General features: G+C 40.8%; 1 protein-coding gene across 1 annotated transcript; it reads right to left on the bottom strand.

Annotated features, from left to right (window-relative positions):
- Positions 1–303: 303 nt before the first annotated feature.
- LOC133771598 (heterogeneous nuclear ribonucleoprotein K-like) lies at positions 304–2278 on the bottom strand. The gene has a single exon (XM_062207692.1). The coding sequence runs from the start codon at positions 2143–2145 to the stop codon at positions 754–756; it is 1392 nt and encodes a 463-aa protein (XP_062063676.1). The 5' UTR covers positions 2146–2278; the 3' UTR covers positions 304–753.
- Positions 2279–11576: the final 9298 nt, after the last annotated feature.

Consider the following 11576-nt stretch of genomic DNA (forward strand, 5'->3'; position numbering starts at 1 on the left):
TTTTGAATTATCAAAACATTATACAGTATGAGGACATACTTTGATACTGTTCTACAACTTGCTTTTTCTACTTAATATAGCATAGGGATGTTTCTCTGTTAGTTAAGCATGAATTTAAAATCAGAAAATTAAAAGGTTATGTTGAGGAAGGGTTCTTTCGGGATAACACAACTCTGCATATCAACAGATATCCAAACCACTCAATTAATGGCTCAATAAGACATGAAATGAAATTACTTTCCTAAGATCACCAGGAAGTTTGTAGCAACAATAGTTCTTCCTTTCTTTTTTTTTTTTTTTTAGGTTCACTAAATTTATTTTAAAAATCATAAAACGTTTCTTACAAAAGAGCATTACATTCTGCACACTGCTCTGAACAGATGCCAGGGATATGTGGACTAGTTACTTTTCTTCCCTGTCCCACCCCCCCAAATGTTACAGTGACCACAAAGCAAAGTGTTCACAATAATTACATGGGGGGAAGTTTTTCTTTTTAACCACCAACAATGAACAAAAAATAAAATTCACTCACTCTGCTGCTGTTTCAAAATTTCAATGTTAGTTTTTGCACGCCCTTCCCCCCCCCCCCAACCCTGTTTGTAAGGAACTAAAACATTACATCTGGTGAACAGCAAAGATTTCACTACACCTCAAATGCAGAACACCTATGAAGCAGAGGAATGTTGGCTTTTTAAACAGAGGCAGATAAAAAAAAAAAAAAAGATGCAGGACTCCTTCAGTTCTTCACTAGTCTTAGAAAAACTTTCCAGAATACTGCTTCACACTGTTCTGCAGCAAATACTGTGCATTCTGTATCTGGTCCTGTGTTCCTGTAATGGTAATGATCCGATCTTCGGATCCTTCTAAAGGCTCATCAATTTTGATGGAAGCTCCTGACTCATGACGGATTTGTTTAATCCGCTGACCACCTTTGCCAATAATAGATCCAGCCAAATCTTTGGGAATAGTTACTTGTGTAGTAATAATAGGTCCACCAAGATCACCATATGAGCCGCGACCCCCTGCATAGGAATAATCATATCCTGAGCCACCCTGTGGTTCATAAGCCATCTGCCATTCTGATGGGCTCCATGTATCTATTGCAGAATCCCATGTTTCATCAGCACTGAAACCAACCATCCCATCGAAACGGTCTCCAGGTCTTCCTCTTCTGTCATAGGCCATTAAATCTCCTCCTCTAGGTGGTGGGGGTGGGGGAAGAGGAAGATTCCGAGCTCTGCTACCACCTCGGCCACCTCGGCCAGGAGGTGGTGGTGGTGGTCCTCGACCAGGGCTCATATCATCATAATCTCTTCTGGATGGAGGCATGGGACGTCCACCACGACCAGGAGGCATTCTATCAAAGCCACCTCTTCCCCGCATGGGAAATCCCACAGGACGTCCACGACGGTCATCAAACATCATTGTAAAACCACCATAATCGTAGGTTTCATCGTAAAAATTGGGATCGTAAGGCTGTGCACGTCCTTTGATGGGAGACTCAGATATGAGATCAAGGATGATCTTTATGCTTTCTACAACTCTATCAGGCTTTCCTCCAATAAGAACAATTCTGTCAGTGGAATGAGGACAGCATTCCTGGAAAAGCTTGATTGTTGTCTGAGTGTTCTCTCGAAGTTCTTTGATTTTAGCACCTTTGACCCCAATAATTCCTCCTGCCAGACTCTGATGAATCAACAGTCTCAATTCGCAGTCAAAGTCACTTCCTTTAAAGTGTTGGTAATTTAAGCATTCCACAGTATCAGATTCGAGCGGGAGCTGGCTGGTTGCAGTGGGTGATGGCAACTGCAGGCCCTCTTCCAAGGTAGGGATGATTTTCTTCAGAATTTCTCCAATTGTTTCAATATCAGCACTGATACTCAATATGCGCTCAGGGCCACTGCTGTCTGGGACTGAAACACTGGCATTGTAGTCTGTACGGAGAGCCTTAATATTCTTGCCTCCTTTTCCAATCACTGCCCCAGCATTCTTGCTCTGAAGCAGAATGCGTAGTTCAACCATCTCATCTGTGTTTCTAGATCTTTTAAATGCTTGTTCCTCTTCCATATCTTCTGCAGGACGTTTACCAAATTCACCATTGGTTTCAGTGTTGGGGAAGGTTTCCTCTGGCTGTTCAGTTTCCATTTTCTTGTATTAAATAGACACCGATCTGCAGTTATTCTATATCCTTGCAGAGTAGAACTGAAGTATTCGGGGCGGGACCAACAACTGACACCCTAGTGCTGCAGTAGCCTCGCGGTCCCCCGGAGGGTCTGACACGGCAGCGCGGACTGCCAGTTCTTCCTTTCTTGTGTCCTGACTTCCCCTCCAAGGGCTCTGATACCTACCCTCAACAACACAGTGAAGTAAATGCAATTACTAACAGCCACCCAGAGGCTAGAGTTTGTGGAAGGTGTGCAAGCCTCCTCCAAATATTGTGTGGGAGAGTGCTCACTAAGACAGTGGCTTTCACATTGAGCTTTTCACCTGCTGGTCCATCCAGAGCAGTCCAGCTAAAACTGGAAAGCTTGTCTAGAAAACGTGAGGATTTCATCTGCCTGCATAGCTTTGGCTGCTGCTTTCCTCCCTAGACTCCATTGCTGTGAACTCTTAGGAAGAGAAGAAGGAGGGAGGGATGAGTCAGAAGATATCAGACAGGATAGCAAGGAGGGAAAGTAACTAATTTACCAAGCTGATAACCTCTGAGGCTGCAGGTGGCGATATAAGGATCAGACACAAGCCCCGGCAGCTACCTGAACCCAGGGAGGAAAGAACCTGGCACCACATACTCAAGACTGGATCCAGTATTCTTTCTTTCCAACAAATCACAAACCAGCCATGAGGGGCCCCTCTCTTTCCTTCTGTTATCCAACAACTTAACGAACAGTGTTGCCAGAAAACTGCTAGAATCAGAGGTGGCCAAGCTGGAAGGGGACAGAGAAGCATTGGGGCATGATCAGGGGATGACATTGCCTTCAGTGAGCCACTTCCACACTCTGGGTACCTGAAACCAGAGTGCCAGGTTCCCCCCATTTATGGAGGCCAGACCTCTAACTAGGGCCCTTTCTGAGGGATCTGAAGGAAGCTTAGTTTGAGGATGGCTAACAAAATTCTCAAACACTTCTCCTTCACAGTCTGCACCCAGGTGAGTGAAGCAGTGGTAAAAACAGAGAATAGAAAATGAAAAAAAAAATTGGAAAGAACACTACTTCCATTTTCTAGTTTGGCCAAGAAAAGACTCTCAGCTTCAATTCCTGCACCCATAAAATGGACTTAGTATTTACTCTTATCAAGGGCTTTTGTGAGAATAAAAGAAAATTTAAATAAAACACCAAGAATTTGTAGGCAGTAAGAATCTTTTGATCGCCTTAAGATAATTCATCTAGAGGCTACTACTACCTAGGAAACATATCACATACTGGTACTGAAGGAACAAACAATTTATTCTTTTTTAAAGCTTATCCAAATGCTCAAAATTGAGCTAAGCATTGGCAATGTGGCCATGTGCAGATTTAAGTGTTTGCTTCTAAAATGAATACAGACCAGGGAAGAATGGCAAGATAAGAAGCATTAAGATTTTAGCCTCATAAATACCTAGATGCCGGAAGTAGAAATTACTAGGGGAACACAGATAGGGTCATCTAATTCATCCCACAGAGTCAGCAAAGTTTTTCTGGAGGGAAAGATGTGAAAATGAGAGACTGATGGATACACAGGAATTATTCATGGAGAGAAAGGGTAAGTGAGAAATGTTCATTCATTCACTCATTCATTCACCTAAGTCCTAAGTACCTAACATGTTCTAGGAACTATTCTAGACACTGGGGTTAAAGTACTGAACAGGGAAATAGGATCTTTTATCTTACAGAGCCAACCCTACAGCCAGTTGATAACAAATTATTAAAAAATTATCAGGAAGGGGGGCCAGCATTGTGTTGTAGTGAGCTAAGCTGCCACTTGCAATGCTGGCATCTTATAACAGAGCTCCATTTCAAGTCCTGGCTGCTCTGTTTCTGATCCAGCTCTCTGTTAATATATCTGGGAATACAGTATAGTATGGTCCCAGTACTTGGGTCCCTGCCACCTATATGAGAGACCTGGATGGTGTTCTGGGCTCCTGGCTTCAGCCTGTCCCAGGACTAGCTGCTGCAGCCATTTGGGAGTAACCAAGGAATGGAAGATTGGAAGATCTCTCTGTTCTCCTCTTTCTCCTCTCCTCCCCTCTTCCTTCTTGCTCTCCCCTCTCCTCTCCTCGTCTTCTCTCTTCTCCTCTCCTCCATTCTCCTCTCTTCTCCTCTCTCTCTCTGCCTTTCAAACAGATAAAATCATTTTAAAACTATCAGAAAGAGTTCTGTGCCATGAATAAAACAAAACAGTATTCCATGGATGGAAGCTACAAATTTAGACTCAGTAGCCAAAGACAACTCCAAGGAATTTTCATTTCAATTAAAGCCTGAGAGAAAATTAATCATCCAGGCAATGATGGAGACCAATAATATGCAGGCAGAGTGAAGTGTTAGTGTGGAGTTCTTACATTCAGAGGAAGTGTGGCATGGCCTGAGCACAGAATAATCAGTCATGGCTGTCAACTGGAGGCTAAAAGTGACATGAAACGGTAGAAAGAAGGAAGGCAGAGCCAGCTACTGTGTGGTGTATGGGGAAGAGTGCAAGTTTGGTTGCATTCTCAGTGTGATGGAAGCCAAGGCAATCTTTGCAGGTGAGTGTTGTGATCTGATTGACATATTCAAAGACAACTCATGTTCTTGTGAGAGTATAAAAAAGTAACACATGCAAAGGCTCCTGATGAGAGATGACACAGTCTACGTGAAGGGAGAAGGAAGGAAGAAAGGTATGAAGGGAGGGAGGGAGGGGAGGAAGGAAGGAGGAAAAGTGTATTGGTATCCAGGAATGATTAGGGAGAGGTTGAATGGGACCCTATCCTTCAACGATGTGGGTGCTCTGACAGGATTTTGGCTTAAACCCAATGGCAACAGATGCTATGGAACAATTTAAGTCAGATTTCTGTCTTAAAAACACACCAGTGACCGAGATGACTCCAGAAACTTAGAGCTTGGCTGAAAGCCTTCCTCCCTTGGAAACTGCATCTCTGTTGAGTAGGTAACATGTGTGTATGTGCAGGTGAATATGAGTAAGCAGAGGAGGGGTTCTGCACTCATCGAGAGCCAGAAGCTGGGTTAATAAATGCAGCTGCAGAACTCAAAAAGCCTCCGCAGGCCCTCTAGGACAGGGTGTGGACCTCCCACAGCTCTCCCAGGCCAGGGGTGCACAGGGACTCCACATCCCCCTCAGTGAGGTTTCTTGAAGAAACCACAGAGTGGTCAGAGCTGGGGGAGATGAGAGTGATTATTATCTCATCCAGCCCTATCATTTTACAGATGAAATGAGTCTCCTTCTTCCCATCAGCCATATGGCTCTGAGGTTAGTTTCTCCAGGGTCCAGCCACAAAGACAGGCTAGGTTTTATTTTAGTCTGAAGATATCTCCCAGAATGACTGTCTCCGTTCCTACCACAAATAATCTACTTTTTTGTCCCTCAGTCGGAAACACCATGGGTTGTATATTTCATTTCTCAGGACAGGCCTTTCTCTTGAAGCAAGTTACCAGTCCCACAGTGCCTGTGAGTGTGGGCCTTAGTGGCCTTGCCATAGTGCAAGGAAGAAATAAGGGTCTGTCTGCATGAGGTTGCAGGTTATGCCCCCAGTGCATAATGTCCTTCAATAGTTCCACTCCAATTTGCTGGTACTAGTACTGGGGAGAGAAATCTATAAACCACTGTGCCCGTATGTCCAGGCTAAGCCTAGAGAGCTATTTCAACACCTTTCTATATAAAAAACTGCCTCTTTATTTAGTCATCTGCAAAGAATGAATGGAGTAGCAACTAATATTAACCACTCTGCTTGTCACTGAAGTCATGACAACAGGTTATAGCCCCACCTTAGGAAGCTTATGACTTAATTATGTTATTGAGATCAAGAAAACATGAAATAAATATGTCAAAATGCATAACCCTCTACCTCAACCTTATCTCTGAGATTCATAACATTTTAACAGTAAGCTTATGTTATCCAAGAGATCAAGTGTAATTTTAGCTTCTAAAGAACTATAATCTCACTTTATACACAAAGTTCTTAATCAGTAGAACTTTTACTATTGGTTCTTGTATTTATCTTAAATGCTCAGTGTTTAAAATATATGTGCCAAGCCTGGCAAAAGGGTTTGCAAAGGAGAATTAAGTTACATGTAGGAATAACTATCATACCTCTGAAGTCATTATAGCTATCACTATCAGCCCCATTTTATTAATGAAGAAACTAAAGTCTAAAAAGAGTTAGAAACCTAATGGAATTCAAGTAGTAATTTCAATCATCCTCAGTATTTTCATCACCATTATCATTACCATAGTGGTAATAGCCATTCATTCACTTATTTGTTGAATAACATTCACCTAATACTGTTAAATTCAAAACTTCGAATAAGGAAGCTCCCACTATGTGAACTCTCCTCCCAATTCTGTATTGTTTAAAAAATGTGCATTCAGCAATTGATAAATATTGAGTTGTTTTACCTTTTAGCTCTTATGATTAATGTTATGGTATGAACATCTGTATACAACAATATTTGTAGATGTTTTATACAATGTTTATATATAGTGAAATACCATTCAGCTATTTAAAGTACTGAAATATTGATATATTCTACAATATCAATGGAGCTGGAAAACATCCTGCTAAGATAATGAAGCCAGATACAAATAAGAATATATTGTATGATTTTGTTTATATGAAATATTCAGAATAAGCAAAATATATAGTGACAGAGAGTGGATTATTGTGTTGTCAAATTCTGAGAGAAGACCTATGGGAGTGATTGCTATTCTATGAGAGGGATTGCTAAAGGGCACATAACTACCTTTTGGGGTAATGTAGATATTCTAAAAGTAGATATTAGCAATGATCCCACAACTTTGTGGATATACTAAAACTCTTTGAATTGTATATTTAAAGCAAACCATTTCATGGCGAATAATCATCAAACAAAGCATAAAAGTAAACCTTAAAAACTTGTAAGTAAAAATTTAAAAGAAGTATAATCAGTGGTAAATATTATGGTAGAATAGTTGTTGTTGCGGGGTACATAAATATAATCAACTCAATTTCATTAAGAATTTCATTAAGAACATTGTTGTTCAATGTGAATTAATGCTATAACTTGTACTCAAATAGTATTTTACATTTTATGTTCTGTGTGGGTGCAAACTGTTGAAATCTTTACTTAATATATACTAAATTGATCTTCTGCATATAAAGATAATTGAAAATGAATCTTGATGTGAATGGAATAGGAGAGGGAGCAGGAGTTGGGAGGGTTGTGGGCAGGAAGGAAGTTATGGGGGGGAAAAGCCATTGTAATCCAACAGCTGTACTTTGGAAATTTATATTTTTTAAATAAAAGTTTAAAAAACTGTATATATGAAATATGTTCCCTTTGTATAAATAAAAGTTTTTAAAAGTTAAAAAATGTATTATATGTTTTACTCATGTTGTACTGAATAAGTGATTCTAATTTATCTCATTTAATCTTTACAATAGCGCTCACTCATTTGTTTATTCATTCATTCAGCAAGCATCAGTGAGCACTCCCACTGGGGAGTAATGGAAATGTGCCAGTCACTGGATATGACGATGATGACAGACGTAAGGGTGAAAAGAACAGCTGTGATGCAGGAGCTGAAATGTTTAATGGCTCAGGAGATGGCATGAAGGATAGACTGATCATGTATTTTTCAAAGCAACTATAACCCTTTTCTTTTTGAGAAAGGAGACACTTTTCTGGAAATGTCAAAGAAAATACCCACCCTTGGAGGGCAGCAGGGATGTGGAAGAAAAACATGTTTGTGAGGGCTGCAGTGTGCATTACAACCTCTGATCTACTTGTTTACTTAGGAAAAGAAAGTTAAAGGAAAACTCAAGGGAAGAAATTCAGGACATGAATGAGAGATGATGAATTTGAGAGGACAGAGTGAAAAGATTTGGGAAATAGGGAAGAGTCAACAGGTAGCCCAACTTAGGAATCATGCAGAACCCACAGGGATGAATCCAGGTGACAAGGAGTGGTTGGCCTTCTGGATTCATTATTATCAATTATTATTATTTTATTTTTTATAATTTTTTATTTTATTTTATTTATTTGACAGGTAGAATTACAGACAGTGAGAGGGTAGACAGAGAGAAAGGTCTTCATCTGCTGGTTCATTCCCCAAACAGCAGCGACAGCCAGAGCTGGGCCAATCCGAAGCCAGGGGCCAGGAGCCTCCTCCAGGTCTCCCACGTGGGTGTAGGGGCCCAAAGACTTGGGCCATCTTCTACAGCTTTCCCAGGCCATCAGCAGAGAGCTGGACTGGAAAAAGAGCAGCCAGGACTAGAACCACCAATATGGGATGCTGGCGCCACAGGCAGATGATTAACCTCCTGTACCACAGCACCGGGCCCCCCATTATATTCATTATTGACTAAAATGGGAATGTAGCAGGTGGATTGATTCCACAGTCTTCAATGCAAAAATGTGTAGTTCTAATTTTAGTACCTCCTTGGAATTGGTCCCTTGGTAATTTCTTGAGGTAGAGTGCTAGGTTGAGTGATGATACGGTAGTGAGTCAAGTCCTCCATCTTAAAATTAAAACATGAAAATCTGTTTTTCTCTATGTCCTACTGGGGTGCTTTTCTTAATGTTGAGCCCTATCAGTATATAGCACTCAAAAAACCTCCTTAACAAGCTGTACAGGAATCTGTTCCTGCCGAGGGAAAGCTCTAATCTTTTTGTTGTTATTGTTAATGTTTTATTTTCTTTTCTTCTACTTGAAAGTCACAACAGGAGTTGGGGTAGTTGGTATCTTCAATTTGCTGGCTCAATCCCTAAATAGAAGTAACATCCAAGGCTAGGCCAAAGGCAGAACCCAGGAGCCTGTAATTCCATCCAACATGTACAGCAGGAGCCCAGGCTCTTGGGCCACCATCTGCTTCCTTCCAGGATGCATTAGCAGGATGTTAGCTCAGCAGAGTAGCTACTACTCAAACTGGCACTCCAGTATGGGATGTTGACGTCCCAAGCAGCAGCTTTATCTGCTGTGCTACAACACCTGCCCCAGGAAGCTCTAGTCTTATGAGCCCTAATAGCCAGAGCTCTTAAATCCACTTTCAAATGAAGAAATAAGAACTTCAGATGTTCAGCAAATTCAAAGCATTAGTATGGATTGAATCTTCTCTCTGACTTAAACTCTTCAAGTCTCAGGAAACTTAATCAGTTTTTCACTTCAATTACAAAAATGGCTTAGATTGGCCGGTACCACGGCTCAATAGGCTAATCCTCCACCTGCAGCTCCAGCACACCGGGTTCTAGTCCTGGTCAGGGCACTGGGTTCTGTCCCGGTTGCCCCTCTTCCAGGCCAGCTCTCTGCTGTGGCCCAGGAGTGCAGTGGAGGATGGCCCAAGTCCTTGGGCCCTGCACCTGCATGGGAGACCAGGAGAAGCACCTGGCTCCTGGCTTCAGATCAGTGTGGTGCGCTGACTGCAGTGGCCATTGGGGGGTGAACCAATGGAAAAGAAAGACCTTTCTCTCTGCCTCTCTCTCTCTCTCTCTCACTGTCCACTCTGTCAAAATAAATAAATAAATAAATAAATGGCTTAGATTGCAACTCCCTGCCCCAACCTGGACACGCACCCCAATCTACTCACTGAGCAGCTCCTTTCTTACCTTTCGCCCTCCGAGAACATTGGACACTTCGTTTGTTGCCATGGCAAACTGTGAGCCATGTAGCCATGCTGACAGAGAGTTATTGTTCCCTCTGACTAAATCCTGCTCACAATGTCAGATGACCACATAAAAATCTAGCTTGGGCAGGCTCCCTGAAAATCAGTTAGCTGTGTTCATGAGTGAAAGTGTATTCTAATTTAGCATTTTCTTCTATTACTATAGAAATGTGTCTTCCATATTCTGGTCCTCACTGACACTCCATCAGAAACTGTATTTTCCTAGTTACTATTCATTTTCTCTACAACCTGCTTTCCTGGTCACATGGTCCTAGCCTCCCTCATCCTACCTCACCCTCTTTCTGTGCAATGTGAAAATATAAACATGGCCTGACTTCAGTGACAGGAAAAGTAAATGGAGGTGGCAAAGAATAGTCAATTCATGTCACAGTCAGAAGGAAGGGCTGTTGACAGAGTAGATGTGAGAATTGAGGCAAGTGAAAAGCCATAAGAGAGTTGCCAAATCCTGACTAGGGGGAAACTGATGGGGTGAGGGAGAGGACTGATTAGGGGTGTAGATATTAAAGGTCTACCTTACACAGGTCAAGTTTAGCATAATTACTATTCCAATAGAAATGAACATACTCTAGATGTCTGGAGCTCAGAATATTGTGTAAGTTAAAGGCATCCATTCTTAACCTTGGCATGATTAACAATTTGCACTGGATAATTCTTAGCTGTGGGGGAATTTTCTAACATTTGAGCAACATCCTTGGCCTCTACCCCCATATACCAGTAGCACCATTTACTCCCCCAAAATTGTATGTCTTCAGCTGTTGCCAAGCGTTCCCTGGTAGAAAAAAATCACCCCCAGTTGACAATCACTGGCCTAGTGATAACTAGTGTTTCCCATTTACTACAGAAATTCACATACCTATTTCTAGGCATTATCTGTAGCTATATTTACCAGTAAAACATATTATTTTGGGCAAATATTTTATGTAGTATTTTTTACACTGCTTTTAATGGGCACACCCCATATCTGAGGGTCTGGGTTCAGGTCTGGGTTCTGCTACCAATTCCAGCTTCCTGCTAAAGCCTGCCTTGGGAGATAGCAGGAAGTTGGGTCTCTACCACCCCTTGGAACAACTGGATTCAGTTCCCAGTCCTGATTTCCAGGTTCTGGTCATGACCTAGCTGTCATGGGCATTTGGAAAGTGAAACAGTAGATGAGAGGTCTCATCCTTCAAATAAATATCATAAATAAATATTTTTGAAATAATGTTAATTTTTCTTTTTCATAAATATATTTCATGTATAAATTTGTAATTTATATATAGAATAATAAAATTATTAACAATAATAAAATAAATAATAATTAATCTTACATAGACTATCTAAACATGCTACTACATAGGAATGTTCCAGTTTTTAAAAAGTAAAACATGGTATTAAGTCCTTTGGGCATATTCAAATTATCTACATCTATATTATTAGATCTTTAGTTTTTGTGTTTATTGTTGTTTTTGTTATTGCAAATTAATATAAAATGAATCTTCTAATATATTTATTTATTCATATGTGCAAATTTTTTCCCAGAGAGAGAAAATTGGAAGTGTTAGTCATGGGGTCTATGTAGCCTTAACAAAATTGGCTCTGGTAGATTATTTATAAAAAAATTTATAAAAATTATTTATAAAATATTATTTAAAAAATAAAAATTTATTAAAAAAAGATAATCCCCTCCCCATATCCAGTCTCCTTTGCCCTTTGACTTTTCAGTTCCTCCACCTACTTCATTTTATCCTGC

This window comes from Lepus europaeus, chromosome 12, assembly GCF_033115175.1.
Source record: "Lepus europaeus isolate LE1 chromosome 12, mLepTim1.pri, whole genome shotgun sequence".
Lineage (NCBI taxonomy): Eukaryota > Metazoa > Chordata > Mammalia > Lagomorpha > Leporidae > Lepus > Lepus europaeus.